General features: G+C 50.2%; 1 protein-coding gene and 1 long non-coding RNA gene across 5 annotated transcripts in view; one reads left to right on the top strand and one right to left on the bottom strand.

Moving 5' to 3' along the window:
* Positions 1–5,983, top strand: part of ATG2B (autophagy related 2B) — a 76,839-nt gene extending 70,856 nt beyond the window's left edge. For all 4 annotated transcript variants that reach the window (XM_046007781.1, XM_046007780.1, XM_046007779.1 and 1 more), the window contains exons 39-42: positions 328–449; positions 702–856; positions 1,591–1,740; positions 5,256–5,983. In XM_046007781.1, coding sequence (XP_045863737.1) covers positions 328–449; positions 702–856; positions 1,591–1,740; positions 5,256–5,486 — 658 coding nt within the window. In that variant the 3' untranslated portion in view covers positions 5,487–5,983. The remainder of the gene's footprint in view (positions 1–327; positions 450–701; positions 857–1,590; positions 1,741–5,255) is intronic.
* Positions 5,572–10,090, bottom strand: LOC123943481. Its single transcript, XR_006818650.1, has 2 exons — positions 9,904–10,090; positions 5,572–9,865 (listed from the first exon to the last, which is right to left on the bottom strand). It is a non-coding gene; the product is annotated as an uncharacterized LOC123943481 (long non-coding RNA).
* Between the last annotated feature and the right edge of the window lie 8,427 nt (positions 10,091–18,517).

Raw genomic sequence — 18,517 nt, 5'->3', positions numbered from 1 at the left:
TGCCTGCCTCTCTGCCTCCTTATGATCTGTCTGTGAAACAAATAAATCTTAAAAAAAAAAAAACAAAACACGGAGGAAGGCAAACCATAAGAGACTCTTCACTGTAGGGAACAAACTGAGGGTTACTGTAGGGCACTGGGTGGGGGTGGGGTAGCTGGGTGATGGGTGTTAAGGAGGGCACGTGCTACAACAAGCACTGGGTGTTCTGTGCAACTGATGAATCACTAAATTCTACCCCTGAAACTAAAAATAAAAAAAAACTCCCCAGTTTATCTGAACCTACAAATCTCTTCCTCTTCTCTGTATACTAATAGTCATTTGCTCTAGCTTGCTAGGTGTTGACAAATTGTTTTCATATGCAATCACCGAATGGCTTACTGACATTAAGAAGAACCAGCTACCAGGAATCCTAGGAGGTGTTGGGCCTATGCATTCACTAGTACAATTAGGTGAGTTTTCTTTTTTAATCAAAAGATGATTTATTTTGCTTGATCTGTGATTCTTAACCCCTTTGGAATTATGGGTGTCTTTGGGACAGTCTGTGTGAGGACCATCTTTCTGGAAAACTTCTGTGTGTTGTCTTAAACACCTGTAAGAGCACTTTGCATCCCATTTGAGGTTAAAACCCCCAGGGTTAGAATGACAGCAGAGATCAGAGCTCCTGCAGTCCCACTGATTCTCTCTGTTGACTGCTGTTCTAGTGCAAGGCCTAAAGGACTTGGTCTGGTTGCCGATAGAGCAGTACCGGAAGGACGGCCGCATCGTCAGAGGCTTCCAGAGAGGGGCTGCCTCCTTCGGCACCTCAACAGCGATGGCTGCTCTAGAACTCACAAACAGGATGGTTCAGACCATACAGGTATCTTGCCACCGACAGCCTCACTCTATAGGGAGAGGAAGCGCTCCTGTAAAATGGCTGGGTTTTTTGTGTTTTTAAAAAGATACTGTGAAATACACCAGATGCTGAGAACAGATACCTAATTCATGATGATTTAATATCATCAGGTTTTGTGGGGGTTTTTTTTTTTGCTTGGTTTTTTTTTGTTTGTTTTTGTTTTTTTTAATTGCTCAGCTTTCCGGTGTTAAATAATTGGTGGAATAAAGCAGTGGAATGCAGTGTCAAATTTGCTTGCCCGTTTCAGTTAAACTGTAACCGTTAAGTCAGTCGGGGATTTATTTTGCCTCATTTGTGTGACTAGATCCTAGCTAGACATGAAGGAGGCACTGCAGATCAGACAGGAGATGCAGTAAGGGCTGTCCTGCTAAGTACTGAACTCCGGTTGACCTCATGCAGATGTCCCAGACAGGGCATTGTCGATTCACCTGGTAACACGGAGAGGGTTCTCAGAGGGACAGAGGAGGTACTGAGAAAGTCCGCTCAGTCCAGATACTAGTTCTTAGCATGCCCTTTAATGTTCTTGTTACGGAAGTGCTCAGTTTTTGTCGTGGAGAACTCCCGGTCCTGCAGACGCCCCTGCAGGAGGGCCTGCGAGTCCCCTGCTCTTCCCAGCTCCCGTGGCAGGTGAGTTGTCGGAGCTCAGCCCTGCAGACTGTCTTCTGATGTGTTTCTTACTTTCCGGTGAAACGATGCAGGCCGCAGCAGAGACTGCTTATGACATGGTGTCTCCTGGGACCCTTTCCATTGAGCCCAAGAAGATCAAAAGGTTCCCTCATCACCGCTCAGCGCACCAGCCCGTGGACCTGCGGGAGGGCGTGGCGAAGGCCTACAGTGTTGTCAAGGAGGTGAGTGCTTCCCCGGGCGGGCAGGCCGCAGCCGCCTTCCTGGGGTTGGTCGGAAGAGCATTCTGTGGTTGCACACCATGGAAGTGGGCTTGGAATCGCTGCCATAGCAAGTGGCAGTGCCTGCAGGAGGTCATGACGGGCTCCTCAGGAGAGTCGTGATCTGGAGGAAAGGCTGGAAAGGCTGGTTCTTGGCGTGCAGAGCCAGCCGGGTAATGGCCACGCACACACACTGGCGCCGGCCCGACGTGGCGCACGGGGCTTCTGCGCCGCAGTACTCAGCTTTGTTTAACAGTACAGCTTTGCGGGCGAACCGCTCACCCTGATCGCACTCCCGTGCCTTCACTCTCCCGAAGGTGGTACACATTTTTGGGTACATGTTTCTATAGCTTTACTGTGTATTTATTCATAAGCAACACATACCATTGTTTCTGTTTTAAGAGCTAACACACTTGGTGTCATAGTGTTTGGATCCCCAGAATTTCTGCAAGATCTGCCCGTGGTGATAACACGTCCCTCTTGTTGAGACGGTCGCATGGCCTTTTGTCGTAGAGCATAGCATGCTTCATTTTCTCTTGGTAGACCTTGTTTTCCTTAAAGCACTGCGGCAGCAGTGTTCGCACGAATGTCCCTTTGTTCGTCTGTGCCAGAGGTTAAGAATGAAGTTGGTGACTTGTGACTATCTGAATCTCGACACTTGCTAAGCCTAATTGCAGTTCAGTTGCACCAGTGAATCCTGGTCCTTAATGCGCACTGTCGGGGACGCTCCCCGTTGCAGTCTTTCTTGACATTCTCTTTATGACATGAAGTTTGAGATTTTTAAAGAATATTTGATTTATTTGAGAGCAAGAGGGTGAGAGAGAGTGAGCGAGCACCGGCGCTGGCAGAGGGAGACGCAGCGTCCCCACTGAGCGGAGCCTGATGCGGGGCTCGATCCCAGAACCTGGGGACCGTGACGACTGAGCCATCCAGGTTCCCCGAGGTGGTTTTACTCTGATGCGTGTATTAGGATTTCATTAAAGATTGGCCCCCCATCCCTGTCATATTCTGACAGACACAAGTGCCTAGGATGGTCTTTTCCCTGACGAAGTGGCCTCTGTGGTTCCGAGTGGTCAGACCACTGAGTTAGGGCCCCCGGGAAATGTATTAATGGAATAAATAAAAGCAAGACCACTTCAAAGGAGAGTTCGGTAGGAGAATAGTGACTGGTCAGATCCGTTCCTACAGATGTCAGGATTGGGCCAGTTATCAGTAGACATGTTAGAAGTCTGGTTTATAGAAATGATCCTGGGGTTCAGGGCAAAGCTGGGGCCCTGGGCAGCAGGATATAATAGCACTTGGGTATGGAGCACTTTGCCGTTAGCATAACGCTTGCCTGATTTAATCTGTGGTCGTTTGAAAAAATATCTGGGTGCTGACTTTGTGTGAGGCATATAGCGACCATTCAGGGGAGGCAGTGTTCCTCACTTGCTCGAGAGGACGCTGGCGCAGCAGGAATGGCTCCCCGTGTAGCCGGCGAGTCCGCAGCGGGGCCACAGTGGGACCCGGGGTATCTGGGTCTGCCGTGTGGTTCTCTGTGTCTGACCATCAGTGTGAAGAGTGGGGAAGGGGAGGTTGAGAGCACTGAGCACGGATTGAGGTGGTCGGGGCGCTTGATTCCACGGCATCGGACTTCCGTGTTAAATGCCTTCTGAGCGGAGGCTCCTCTGTGGTGACAAGTATCTTCCCTTTGAGGTGTTAGTGACTCGAAGATGGAGAGAACATTCCAGCTGTTTCACAGGTCGGCTCCTCCTTTAGGTCAGGGCTTGGCTCACTGTGGCTTCTCCGTCACATCTGACCCAGACCTGTTTCGGTGTGGACCTGCCAGGTCAGAATTACTTTAACAATTTTTTTTTTAATATTTTATTTATTTGACAGAGAGAAATCACAACTAGGCAGAGAGGCAGGCAGAGAGAGAGGAGGAAGCAGGCTCCCTGCGGAGCAGAGAGCCCGATGTGGGGCTCGATCCCAGGACCCTGGGATCATGACCTGAGCCAAAGGCAGAGGCTTTAACCCACTGAGCCACCCAGGCCCCCCTACTTTAACAATTTTTGAAGGATTGGAAAAAGAAAAAGCATCTGTGGTAGAAACTGTGGGGCCTGCAAATATTTCCACGTGCTGGCTGACCGCTGCTGACGTTGTTCTCCTCTGTGGTAGCCGGGGAGCCTTGGGGAGGGCCGCGGCCGCGCTCCTGGGTGGGCCTCGTGAGCACCGGGCACCGGCCTCTGCGGGTGCCTCATGCCGCTCGTGTCTGACCCTCACCGCACACTGGAGCTCCCCATTGAAAGGACTCGACTAGCAACCAGCCCAAACAAGACAGAAAGAAAGGATGAGTGAAAGGACTTGACTAAGATGACACAGTGACACGATGCAGCCAAGACAGGAATTCACGTGCGTCGTCTCCGGGACACGGTGGCGGTCCTCACTGTGTTCTCTGCTCATGCCCGCTTTGTCTGTGGGCTGGGGAGCGGCGCTGGGCGAGGGGAGAGGGGTGCTATGGACAAGGGGCGCGACCGTGAGCATTTTCTTTATTGTCAGTTTCACCGACTGTAGGCGCTTGTAGAAACCGCACTCGTATTTATTTCTCGTTCTTCCATACTCGGTTTCCCTCTGCGGCATCGCGTGCTCACCCTGCCGTGCTGGGCAGAGAGGACACTGTTAGCTTGTCAGAGCGGGGGCTGGATTCTGGGTTAGGACAGCGTTCCTTGCTTTCCCTGGAGAGCCGCCCACAGTGCCTTGTGCGGTGCCCTTCCCCGGAAGAGTCAGAGCGGAGCAGTCCTCGTGTCCCCTGTGGGGTTTGAGTCAGACGGTGGAGTGGAAAGTAGGGTGACGTTTACCACTTTCGCTCGATCAGCAGGTTTCTACGTTCAGCTGTACGGTGTAGCCGTCACGATTATTTTAATGTCACACAGGTATAAGAAACATGAAAAAATGCTGAAGAAACTTTTAAATTATTAAACAAGTTCGTGCTTTGTTTTCACAATTTTTCATCTTCATTGAATGTTCCAGTTTCTTTTCTAGTACATAGCCAGTAACTTAAAACAAATAATTTTCTGGAGCTTTGTAGAATTAGGTTTTCTTATTACAGTTGAATCAAAGGAATTATCACCGTATCCCTTTTGTGATTATATTTATTCCAGAAGCCTTGTTTGCGATGTTTGATTTAACTCGAGTGAGTAATAGCGCCAAGAGAGCTCCTCTTCAATCATTGAATACTTCTTTAAGCTTCCCTACCCGAAATGGTAGCTTAGCTATATTTTCTGCACACACGTGTCACAACAAAATGCTAAATCATAATAATTGCCTCTTATTTTCCGTTAATCACAGTTTGTCATAAATATAATTATCCTGGGTTATCTCAAAAGCACAGTGGATTTTTTGGTCTAGTTACAAGCAAAATGTGGATGAACTCTGCTGAAGTTGTGTGCAGTAGGATAATGTAGAGATTTTTCTGACCTTCTCTCCCCTCCCCCTTTCAGGGACTCACGGACACGGCTCAGACGATTTACGAAACCGCAGCTCGAGAACATGAGAGCAGAGGGGTCACTGGTGCTGTGGGCGAGGTCCTGCGCCAGATTCCTCCTGCGGTGGTGAAACCTCTGATTGTTGCCACAGAAGCGACAGCAAATGTATTAGGTGGCATGAGAAACCAAATTAGACCCGATGTTCGGCAAGACGAGTCACAGAAATGGCGCCATGGGGAAGACTGATACTTCAGACGCGGTTCTTTATGGAGATAGGGTGGAAATAAGGAGCACAGTGTCCCACTGGCAGCTTTAGAGGGTACTCATTTACTTTTATTGTGCTCATCTCAGGAACAAAAGCATTTCTTAGTTAAATAATTTAGTATCAAAGCAACCTGCAACCAAAAACTTGTGACATTGAGGGCCGGTTTGGTACTTGCCTAGAGAAGTGTTTGGTGGCTAGTGTCAACAGTCCGTAAGCGTTTGCTGCCAAGTGAGTGGAATGCTCGCTCTTACTAAAGTGGCTGTGATTTTCCTTGCTGTGGATGAGAGATCATCAGCGGCCTCCTGTTATAGTCCACAGTGCTCAGAAGCGTTTGTGCACTTTGAAAGCACTATTTACGTTGCCCTGAGGAGCTGATTTTCTCAAGGTTTAAAGAGAATCACAGCTTCGAAACTCTCATTGAGAATGAGAGACAGAAGCTACAGGGAAAGCGAAACAAATAGGATTTTAATATAAATATCACAGAGGAATAAATGACCTGGTCTGTTGGATTTAGTGTCCGTGCGCTTGAGAACATTATTTCCATCCCCTCAGAAGGTCATTCTGGGGGCGTTTGAGAACGTGCACGTCGCAGACATGTCTGTCGTGTAGCACTTTATCGTGTGTGTGTGTGTGTGTGTGTGTGTGTGTGTGTGTAGATTAATACAAGTCATGTGATCTGTTCGTTATGTAATTTACAGATCTTCACAAAATATAAAGAAGAGTAAGACAATGTTTTTGGCAAAGGAAACGAACTCAAATGGAGTAACTTTCATTTATTTAAGTGTAAATGGAAATGTGCGCTCTCTAATGAACTGGGGCCTGTATGATTGTTCGTCTGCTCACTTTCAAGCAGATACAGTGCAAGCTTGTTAGGAATGTGTGGAAAGGGAGATTGGAAATGATTTTTACTTTTCTGAAATTAACCAAAAATCCTCCAAACATGCCCTAGTCAGCTATTTCGAAACCGTTTTTATTTGGTTAACAGTGTACATTTTGATAACCTGTCAGGAATGAATAAAGTATTTTTATTTAAAGGTAAAATTGTTTTATGCTTCCACGAACATTCTGCTTTTCTTAGAGTATATTCTTAGATGCAGCACTTGGATCCATCCCAAGACATTTAGGAATACTTCCTCGAAACTGGTTTTGGTTAAGATTCAGTAAATCACTACCTAGGAGTGAGAGGAAAATTGTTCACAAGGACTTGCTTTTTTGACTTTAGGTGGATCTAGCAGAAGGAAAGTGTAGGGCTTCGTGTTTAAACTGTTTAAAGTTGCATGATGTGCGTTCTCATTTTCTGACGCAGGGAGAAGGCCGCCATCCATGTGAATTTGGATTTCAGAACCACATTTCAGGTTGGGGTTCAAAAAATGATGTTGAATCGATCCCATTCTCTAGATTTCCTGAACAGGAAAGCAATGTAAACCCAACATCTGGACATTTAAAATTTATGAAAATTACGTTAAACAGCATTCAATTTTTGTTTCCTTTTTATTGCTGAAAAAACCTTAAAAGGGCCCTTTCACGGAACCGTCCATGACTCTGTCCCAGTTAAATGGAGTCCATGTAGAATGTGCTCCTGAGTGAACAGTAGCCACACCTGTGTGTCATGGAGGAGGCTCAGCCTGCTTCTGGGGCACGTTCTGACCGCCCTGCTCACTCACCCCAGGATGCTCCATGCATCCTGAAAACACAACATACCCTGTCTGTCATTTGTGGTGATTAATCAAACTGCAAAGCCCTTGACCAAACTTAAACATATAAAATCTGTTTAATTTTAAAATACACCTTCTATAGTTACCCTATTTTAGGTTAGTTAGATACAGTCTAGGGAGAAAGAATCATCCTCTTCTTTGTATACTTGAGTTGCAGATAGACCCATCTTTTGACAGATTTGGTTTATAAATCCTGTTGTAACATTTCTCTTCGTAATGTCATCTCCGTGGTTCTTTCTCTGTCCTCCGCTCCTGCACCTGTTAGCCACGGAATCTGGGTTTGGGAACCAGAAACCTGCCTCAGAAAAGTCCAGGGTCAAGGCTCTGTTGTTCATGGCCCGTTTAACCAAGATGCTCTTTATTTGAGATGTCTAGGTAGACTGAACGCTTCTGCATTATTAAGTATCCTCAGTTTTTTCTTTCTTACAAATACCTTTTCTAGCCTTTCTGTCACAGTAACACAGAAAGAAGAGCACTGGGCAGGACCCGTAGGCGGCCAAGTCTGCCCTCACTCGGCAGGCGACGTGGTCAAGGCATTGGATTTCTCTAAGTCTCAGTGTCTATAAACGAAGGGGTTTTATATGACAAAGTGCAGCAGATTTTTGGATGATCAGGCTGTGTGTGTGTGTGTGTGTGAGAGAGAGAGAGAGAGAGAGAGTGCGAGAAGGTCTGCGATGTAGTCTTGGTAGACTGTCCCAGACCTATGACTCCCCAGGCTGGGGGCGCTAGAGGAGAGCACGGAGGTCACACTGCACACAGTAGCCACGGGCTCCCTCAGGTCTTGGATCTCTCAGAAAACTGCGTTTCTTGAGTGGCCACGGTGCCTGCGGGGTTGACTTTTGATGTGTTGCTCTGCGTGGAGTAGACAGCGTGTGTCTACATGTCGCTGCACAGCAGCCATCTAGGTGTTTCCCGGGTGAGGCCGGGTGAGCGAGCCTGGCCAAGATCCGGCAGCGAGTTTTAGGATAGCACAGCGCCACAGGAGCGTGTGAAGACCACTTTCTAAAGGCCGGGAAGGCCCTGGGCCATGGCAATACTTCCTCTTGAATGGGGCTGATGCGCACCTCCGGTTTCCCTTCCTGTGTGTCCCCAGATTGCTGTTATTCACAAGTAGAACATTCCCTTTTAGGATAGATGTAACACAGTATTTCTTCTAGACATAGCAATAAACTTTCATTTTTGTGGAGTTCGGGTCCAATTTGGATTTCCACTTTAAGCACATATATTTCACATCAATATTTTTATAATGCAAGACTCACTTTAGGGAATCTTTCCAAGTCGCAGTGTGTCTAGAGTAGCAGAAATACTAAAAACTCGTGTTTCCTGCCTCCTGCTGTGTGTCACTCTTAAATGGTATTAAAATATTTACAGGAAAAATGTTTAGTTTCTAATCCCCTCCTTTAAAAACAGTGGTCTGTAGGTTTGGTGCCTTTGCTCTGTCTCAAAATAGTCTAGACAGTTCTGTCTGCTCCGGCGCTGGGGCTGCGGGTCCAAGGCGTCCTGCCTCCCGCCAGTGCGTTTGGGCTGGATTCTAGGCACTGTGTTTTCTCCCCGGAGCAGACGGACAGCAGGCAGTGTTGACTTCCGGCAGTTTTAAATGAGAACCCTTCACTACGTGGTTTCAGGGTTAACAACTGCTGCAACATTAAATTCTGTAGATGAGAAAAACCTCATGGCTTAAGAGACCTCACTGGCCTATGCTTCCATTTTCTTACTCCTGCACGGATAGAATTCTTTCGAATTACGGGGAGGAGTGTGTCGGGGCTAGTGATCACGGTGAGCAGTTACCCCGTTGCCCCTCACATCCTCTGCTTGAAAGTAAGGGACCGTCAAAAACAGTGATAGTCCTGTGTCTGCAGCTGCGCCATTGGACACACCCGCTGGAATCAAATAGAATAAATCAAATAGAAATCTGTGAGTCTTAGGTTTAACTCGGAAGATTATCTGTGTAGTGTATAGTTAACATAGGGGAAAAAATCTTTTCTCAAGCAATCTTATTTCCGTCTATCAGAAGGTAGGGTCTGTCTTGCCATAGAAGCGCAGGCGAGTGCTTTTGTGCCAACGTGCTTGTATTTCCGTGTCTTCAGGACCGTGTAGGCACACCACCCCCTTTGGTAGACCTTGTAAGCAGAGCTGCCGCAGGCCCGTGAATGTGGGAGTGTTTTCCTTAGATCCTGTTACTGTACATGAGACACAGAAAAGTGCCCTAACACCATCCTCGTGGGCTGAGAAATCGGGAGTTTCAACCGCTCACGCTGAGGTCCGTAGTGGTGAGAAGCACCCGTGTCAGTGATATTCGCCTCCTGTCCCGACCGTGGGGCACCGTGGTTTGAGCGTGTGGCCTCGTGGTAGGGGCCAGGGTGCAGGCTGCTGGGCGTCATGGGGCGGTGAAGGTGGTGGCGGGGGGCTCGTGACCCTCCCGGGGCCGTGGGCTGTGGACTTAGCAGCCTCTTGTTTAAGAAGTGTGTCTGCTTTGCTGTTTCTCTTGTGTTCTGTATGTACGAAAAGGCAGCTTCCAGTTTCTGGTTGGATTTGTCCTGTGTCGTTTCCTTAAGCCGCCGGTCCCGTGGGGCTGGTCGCTTTTCCACTGTGGAATGGGCTGGGGGGGAGAGGGGCGGCGGCAGGGCGGTCGCCAAGTTCAGCCCCTCTGCGAATCCAGCCCGACTTACCTTAGAGATCGAACTTAGTCTCACCACAACGCTGTATACTCGTTGCTCAGTTTCCTCATTTCCCTACTTAATTTTGGATGTGAGTACTTTAAGAATGCTGCTGCTGTATGAGTCTTTTTGTGGAAATGTAACGCGTCCGTGTGACTATGGAAAATGTGATGAAATGAAGAGTTCTTGTGAAGAAAATTAAAATATTTACTCTTTGGAGCTTGCTTTAAACGCTGTTGTCTTTCGCCAAGCACGGGTCCCAAGGCCTGTATAAAACATTTTTCGGGGTGGGCCGTAGGTCGGTATCAGACCCTGTCACTGAGAAACTGCGTTTCCCCTGAGCCCGGTGCTCGTGGTGGCAAATCACGTGTCCACCTGCTGCTGTTTCTGAGCCACACAGGGACGGGACGGGACGGTAAAGTTTGCCCCTCCTCCCCCCTGCAGGGGATCCGTCACTCTGTTATCTCAGCCCTGCAAGGTGGACTTGTGGCAGGCACAGCTTCTAGTGTGCGTCTGAGGGGCCCAGATAAATCCCTGGCAGGGCTGCTCTATGTTTTTACTTGTAAAAGACGAAGATCTTACTTATTATTAAATAAATGGGGGGCAGCAAAACAAGGTTTTTTAAGTGATAGCAAAGTGAAAGTACAAAGCTCCCGAGAGGGTTGCCCTAAAAGAGATATTAAAGGAAGACTTTTAAAGGAACCTGCTCGGGAAGAGGTTTTGATGGGACGAGTGTCGCTGTAGAAGCGCTCTGAGCGGTCAGGGAAGCATCACGGCGCACCTCACACGTGGCTCTTGTGACGGACAGGTGGGAACCTTCGCAGGGTGCTTGCTGCCTGCCGGGGTTGTGCGTGGCTCTTTCTATAACCTCAGGGCCCCCCGAGACGCAGTTGGTGCGGCCCCTGTTTTCCGGAGAAGTCAGAAACCCTGCTCTGGTCCCAGGCTGTGACTCCCAACCCCATGTTCATCCTAGCACATCCCTTGAGGGCAACTTGCACTGTGGTCTGGATCAGTGAAAGCTCCTCACGAATTAGGAAACTAAGGGAATTCTGCTAGAAGATTAAGATTCACGGCTCTTGGAGTGGTTGAGCCGAAGGCAAGAACAGACTTGCTTCTCCGTCTCTCACCTGCAGCTCCGGCCCTGCTCCCCTCGCCTGGCTTGGCGCCAGCTGCCCTGGTCCCCTGGTTCTGCCATTTCCTGTGTGCAGAGGTTACAGACCTTTATTTTTTCTTTTTTCGTGAGGAAGCTCAGGCCCCACTCAGCACCAACTAACTACGGTCTGCTGAGGGGGCTGTCAGGGTCTCCACACCTTAGAGGTCTTGACATTTGGGGCTGGTTAATCCTCTGTTAGGGGCCCGTCTGTGCATGGCGGGATGGTGAGCGGCATCTTTGGCCTTACCCAGGGGCACCCGTCCCCGGCTGTGAAACCCAGAATGTCCGCAGGCATGGTCAGATGTCCCCCGGGAGGCAGAAGAAGCCACCTGGCGCAAACCACTGGGCTAACAGCTCCCCTGGGGGGAAATAATGTGCCTCCTAAAAGGTGAACAATGCCTTGGAGCCTTCCCACATTCCTTTCCAGAATGCTCTGCCTGCTTCCTCCTTGTCGCAACTTAAAAGTTACCATTTTCAGGGGCGCCTGGGTGGTTCAGTGGGTTAAAGCCTCTGCCTTCGGCTCAGGTCATGATCCCAGGGTCCTGGGATCGAGTCCCACATCAGGCTCTCTGCCTGGCGGGGAGCCTGCTTCCTCCTCTCTCTCTGCCTACTATGTCTGTCAAATAAATAAATAAAGTCTTAAAAAAAAATAAAGTTATCATTTTCAGACAGGGCCAGTCGTCCTACTGACCGACTCTTTATTCTCCGTTACCACACACGAACAGGACAGACGTCTGTGGTGACGCTCTCAGAAGTCCACACTGACTTGTCTCAGTGTCCGTTGCCTGACACCCTCCGTGAGGGCAGGGCGCACATGCCCCTGGCGCCTGGCACGGGGCCTGCCCAGAATCAAGGCATCGGGGCCTAGTGGATGGGTGAGTGAGTGAGTGAATGAATCTCAGCGGTCCTGTAGTCCCACACGGGCACTTGGCAGTGAGGATGACGTCCGGAGAGGCAAAGGTCTGTGCCCAAGATCACATGCTCAGGACTTGAAGATGTCCTTTATGCGGTGCAGCTTACTGTTTCTTTTAGCAATACACGAGGATACCAATACGTACACATACAGAAAACAGGTGAAAACCCCGTATTTGTTCTGTATTTACTGAGACTGCCGCACTCAGCCTCGGCCAGGCTGGAAGCGGATGAAGCGGAGGGCCAGGCGGGCGACCTGAAGGAGGCCCTGAGGAAGGGACTCTTGGAGCCTGGATGGGTGGGACCAGGGAGACCACAGGACCTTGGACCCTCTCTGGCGTTCAGCTCTGGGTCTGTGCCAGGCCTCCCAGGAGTTCGTGGTGATGCCTCACCTTCTGAGAAGCCGCTGAAGCAGCAGGAAGCCTGGCAGCAGGCCCGTGGGGACCAAGGTTCCCCGAACCTGCAGCTGAAGGAGGGGCCGCTGGACAGCGACCTGGCCTTGCACCAGAGCCGCGGGAGGAGTAAATCCCACCCTCCGGGCCCCTACCCTCCCGAGGGGCAGATGAGCGGCCCCCAGCCCCGAGCATCCCTTCCGCAGCTGACAAAACTGATGTGTCCGAGAACTGACCTGCCCAAGGCCACTCAATCTGCTGGTCAAGGAACACTCGTCCCTGGTGACAGATAAAGCCCCAGATCCCAGCCACTTCTCAAGTCCAGTCGGTGCCCCTCCCTGTGCAGCAGCGCTCCTCGAGTGGGGCTGGAGGGGCCCAGGCTGCCCCATCTTGTGGCTGTGCCTCCCCTAGAACAGGTGGGGCATGGGCAGGAGGACAGCCTCGTGCTGGAGACATTTGCCTCTGAATCCTGTCACAGGACCACACCCAGGATGGAGGGAGCCTGGCGTTGCGGTCTCGTGTGTTTAGGAAGGGAGGAAACGGGGCCTGGTGAGCGCCCGCCCAGACTGCTACATGGGGCTCCTGACTTGGCAGGAGCCAAGAACTTGGCAGCCACGCTCAGCAGCACCCCTGCTGGAATCACAAGTAGTCTCACTCCAAGATAACTTCCACTACCCGAGTCAGATTCCCACCCCCCAAACCCAGCCCTGGGCTTATTCGTGTTCTTGAAAGCAGTTCCGCGTGGAGCAAATTACATTCAAACAGTTTGCTGCGCGATGTAGCAGCCCTCACAGCTTGTCCGCCCATTGGAACCCCTGGAGGACCTTTTAACAATTCCAAAACTCGGGCCACACCCAGGACCAATTAAATCACAATCCCTGGGGCCTATTTTTTGAAGCTGCCCAGGGGGTGATTTGTGTGTAGACAAGTTTGGGTACCACTGGTATAGTGGCAAAGAACACAGATTTTAGAGAGCGAGACTGCCTAGGGCTGAATCTAGACTTCAGTATTTGTTAGCTCTGTGGCCTCGAGGAAGTTGCTTAACCTCTCTGTGCATCGGTTTCCTCCTCTATTAGAGATAATACGGTTGTCGTGAGGATAGTGTGAGTTAATACATGCAACGTGCTTAGAACAGTGTCTCACATACTGTGTAACGTGAGCATTCGATGTAGTTACTGTTTCCTGAATGCTCACCGTGTGCCATGTCCCAGGTGAGAGCTGAAAGACACCCCCTTGCTCTCAGGGAGCTCAGAACCCCATGAGAAGACATCGATTACACCCAGCTAATCATTCCAGGCATCTGCCCCTTACGAAATGGAAATCATTATGTCTTGCTCCTGAGAAATCAAGTGATACTTCACAGAGCAGAGGCAAAACTACTCTGAGCAGTTTTAGACTTGGAATTCCTGCTTCTGAAGACCCCCACCTGGTCTTTCCCTCGGCCATGCAGACCTCTTGCTTCCCCGGCATTAAACACGGATCTGGGGAAGCCTGGGGATTGCTGGGGGAGCCGGCTCCCCTTTTAGACTGATGTACAGGATTGCCCAGTTACGGGAAAATTGGACTTGGAGGGTACATCCTGGTTAGCATTTGGAAATAAAAGTCAAAGAGGGTGCAAAGTCGTGCAGGCTTGGGGATAGCCAAGAAAAGCAAACCCTCCCTCGTCCTTACTGTCAGAATTTCTAGACTATCAGCAGAGACCAAACCATTCTTTTAAATTTAGATTCCACTGACCAATAAAGGAAAATATGGCTGCTCGGTGTAAGGTATTATCCTGCTTCCAAAACCCTAACGGGAGGCTCTGTCTGCCCAGATGTGGCCCAGTTATGTTTAGAGCGAGGGAGGCCTCAGGGCTCTAACTCCAACATGCTTTTAACATTTGGTAAAAGTCAAGCACAACCTCCTTCCCCGTTCCACTTGTTTAAAATCTGTGTCAATGTCACAGCTCTATATTCAGAAATCCCCCTTCCACTTATGATGGACACTCACTCCCAAAGCCAAATAAACACCTCTCTTCTCCATTTCTTTTTTTTTTTAAACATGACTATTTTGGTCCCAATCACTTTCTGAATTTACACTGACTGTATTCTTACATATTCTTTTTTTTTTTTTAAGATTTTATTTATTTATTTGACAGATAGAGATCACAAGTAGAGAGGCAGGCAGAGAGAGAGAGAGGAGGAAGCAGGCTCCCCGCCAAGGAGCCCGATGCGGGGCTCGATCCCGGACCCTGGGATCATGACCTGAGCGAAAGGCAGAGGTTTTAACCCACTGAGCCACCCAGGCGCCCCTCCATTTCAGCTTAGACTAAAGTTTTGCTTTTAAGATTTTCCCCTTCAGAACATTCTGTTGTCTTCAAAACCCTTTTTAATTCTTCTTACAGGCTTTCATTTTGAAAGCCATTTTCTTTTCTTTTTTAAAAAATTATGTTTATTAACATATAATGTATCATTTGCCCCAGGGGTACAGGTGAAAGCCATTTTCTTAGCCTTTATGTCCTATTTTCTGGAGTTTCAGCCACTCTCCATCCCCAAGAGTGACCTTGAGTAGTCACTTAACTTGGCAGCATCTCAGTTTCTCCGTGATTTATCTGTGTGATAATCCTGACGAGGGGAAACACCGGGTCAGTGATACACCCGTTTAAGCGGGGGTGTCTGTTGCCAATTTTCCACTTGTAGAAGTGGTACCTGCTAAGAAAGCCCCAACAAAATTCATCATTAAAACATTTTTTAAAGATTTTATTTATTGATTTGACAGAGAGAGAGAATGATCACAAGTAGGCAGAGAAGCAGGCAGGTAGAGAGATAGTCCATGCGGAGTTCGATCCCAGGACCCTGAGATCATGACCTGAGCTGAAGGCAGACGCTTAATCCACTGAGCCACCCAGGCGTCCCCATTTTTTATTATTTTGAAGTGATCTTTAAACAACAGTGTTCCAGAGAAATCACTGCCTTTTCCCATTTCTATGTTGTGTTAAGCTTTGGAACCTGTGTGTTGTAACCCTTTTAAGAGCTTTGGAAATTTGTGCAGAATCCTCTGTAGGGGGAGAAGAGCGATTCTCCGCAGCGGCCAGCAGGGGGCGCCCGCTCCCTTCCAGAGTGGAACGTCAGCCCGGCACCTGCCCTGCGCGGAGCCCGCCGGCGACAGCGGCGCAACTGAGCCTGCGCAGAGTCTGACCACACCTCCCACCCCACTCCCCCCGCCCGCGCCCGACCCAGCACCGTGGGAAGGTTTGGGGAAAACCGTAACTATCCCAGCCCTTTCGCCAGGCTTGTCCGAGACGGCGTTCTGTTCCTCGAGGACACTGCTTAAATTAAAAATACAACTGCCGTGTAATTTCGCAATTGGTTTCTCCCTGTGAGCTCCTCCCCCGGATGGTGGTTCACACCGGAGCCGCCTCTCCAGCCCCGCGAGATGCCCGGGGGCAGTCGTCCCGCCCGGCTGATAAGGGAGTGTGTGGGGCGGGAGATACGAGTGTGTTTTCCATGCAGATAAGGATCTGCGCGGTCTTTCCTGCCGGGTGTCTGCAGGAGAGCCAGAAACCAGCCTGTTTCAGGATTCGTGCTGGATTCGTTCCTCTGCGGCCCTGAGCCCCAGACCCCCACCCTGCCGCTGGGGGCTGGCAGGAGGAGGAGGCCAGCGAGCAAAAATCAGCATTTTTAATTTTTATTTTAGTTTAATTTTTAAAGATTTTATTCATTTAAAGATTTTATTCATTTATTTGAGAGCGAGCACAGCTGGGGGCCGAGGGAGAGGGAGAAGCAGACCCCGCCCCCCCCCCAGCAGGGACCATCCCAGGACCCCGAGATCGTGACCTGAGCCGAAGGCAGACACTTAACCCACTGAGCCACCCAGGCGCCCCCTTTTTTATTTTTTAAATAGACAATACCTTTATTCTTGAAAGTAAGCTCTGTGCCCAACGCGGGCCCGAACTCACAACGCCGAGATCCGGAGTTGTGTCCTCCACTGACTGAGCCACCCAGGTGCCCCCAAACATCAGCATTTTACATAAAGATTTGACCCTGCACCTCCGAGCGCCTGTCGCCCCACCCTCGGCCACGTCCTGTTGGATGGATCCTGTCTTTACTTTTTTTTTTTTTAAGATTTTATTTATTTATATAACAGAGATCACAAGTAGGCAGAGAGGCAGAGAGAGAGAGAGGAAGAGAAGCAGGCCTCCTGCTGAGCAGAGAGCCTGATGCGGGGCTCGATCCCAGGACCCTGAGATCACGACCTGAGCAGAAGGCAGAGGCTTTAACCCACTGAGCCACCCAGGCGCCCCCTGTCTTTACTTTCCAAAGTCTAGAGCCGGGTATTATGACTGAATCTCATTCTCCCCTTCCTTGGCTCCCCCTTTCCCAACCTCACCCCTCCGCCCACCCCGAGGTCAGCAATAAGACGATGGAGGGGAAATTTGGGACTTTGGGAGAAGGCACAGGAGTTCACTGGAGGGATTTATGGCTAAACACCAGGGAATGATGCCAACATCAAGCACATCAATCATGACGAGTTGCTCTAAATGTTGTCACTGTTGGGGGGGGCAGGGAGGAGAGACGGCGCTAATGAGACCAGCAAACATCTACTGTTTGCGATTCTCTCTGTTTGGCTCTTCAATCCTTCCAGCTGTCACTTGTACTGACCTCCCGCTCCGATGCCCCCGTCCGTGTGCCCGCCCCCCAGCCTCCCTTTGCTTCAGCTGTTCTGACACCGTGGCTTCTCCCCTTCCCTCTGTTCAGTCCTTCAAGCCTGGCGTCCCTCCACCTCCAGGCAGTCTCCCCGGACCACCAGACTTTCCGTGAGGCCATTACTGAAGGACTCGATCACATGAGCTAAAATGTGGTTCTCGGTTGGGGTGACCTTGCTCGCAGAGGACATTGCGTAATAACTTGGGACATTCCGGCTGTCGCCCTGGGGGTCGACTTCTAGAATTCAGCAGTAGAAAGGAGAGACCTGAAGTGCTGCCAAAGACAGCCCCCGCCGCACGAAGAGCTGTGCGGCCCCAACTGTCTGCAGTCAAGAAACCTGGAATCAAAACTCACTAAGGTTTTACTACAGGTTTTGTGGAAAGTCTCTCGGGAATCAGGTTTGCATTTCGTGGTTTTGTCCAAGGAGTGACAGATATTTGGAATTTGAGTCCCTCGGAGTGAGGGCCCAGCAAGGGCATGGTAGCTGGGGTTGAAGGACACTGTCTTCCTGCCTGAGTTTGGAGCTAAGTGAGGCAGTCAGGAGCCAGCAGATGGGGCCACCATGGCACCTTCGTGACTGAGGAGGGCTTGGCTGGGTGATGTCACTTCGATGTGTGGCATCAAGAGGCTTCTTAGTTCTGAACTCCGGAATGAGGCCAACTTACCCACCAGGCCCACTGAGGCAGAATCCGTCTTGTGGCTGAGAGTGGAGCGGTCTGCAGACAGAGAGGACATGAGGGAAGGCAGCGAGCTCTAGAGGCTCAGTTCTTATTTTGAAACCAGCCGGTCAGGTCACTTTCGTTCCATGGAGAGGAGTAAGGAGAGGGCAACAGGCCAGGGGCGTGGGGAGCTTTCCCTCCTCAGGGAAACCTGGCGGGTGGGTCAGGACGGGCGGGTTTCTGCTGTGTGACAAACACCCCCAATGCTCTGGGGCTCAAAACCACCGAGGCTGCGTTCCCACTCATACAGCACATTCCGTGCAGGTGGGGTAGGGGCTCGCTCTTCTGTAATTCAGGGGTCCAGGCTGATGGGTCTCCACGTCTTAATGACACCACCTTCTAGACACAAGCCTTCGGGGTCTGCTATAGCAGAGGAAGAGGGAATTGCTTCTGCCTAGAAATGAATCCAAGTCCCCTGGCCTTGGCCAAAGGAGTTGAGAGGGCCGCGGTCAGCCCCCACAGCACGAGGAGGACCGATCCCTGCTCCCTGGAAGATGGGAGGCCTGGAACGGTTACAGACAGTAGAAATGTCTCCTACAGGAGAGCGAGGATGCAGACTGGCCTGCTCCTCCCCTCACCCCGTGGGCCCCGGGCAAAGGTACTTCCATTTGAAAGACAAGGTGTTTGGGGCACCTGTGTGGCTTGGTCGCTTAAGTGTTCAACTCTTGGTTTCAGCTCAGGTCGTGATCTCAGGGTCATGAGATCAAGGCCCAAGCTGGGCTCTGTGCTTAGCACAGAATCTGCTTGAGACCCTCTCTCCCTCTCCCTCTGCCCCACCT

Source organism: Meles meles, chromosome 6, assembly GCF_922984935.1.
Source record: "Meles meles chromosome 6, mMelMel3.1 paternal haplotype, whole genome shotgun sequence".
In the NCBI taxonomy this organism is placed as follows: Eukaryota; Metazoa; Chordata; class Mammalia; order Carnivora; family Mustelidae; genus Meles; species Meles meles.
This window is presented reverse-complemented; position numbering and strand designations above follow the sequence as displayed.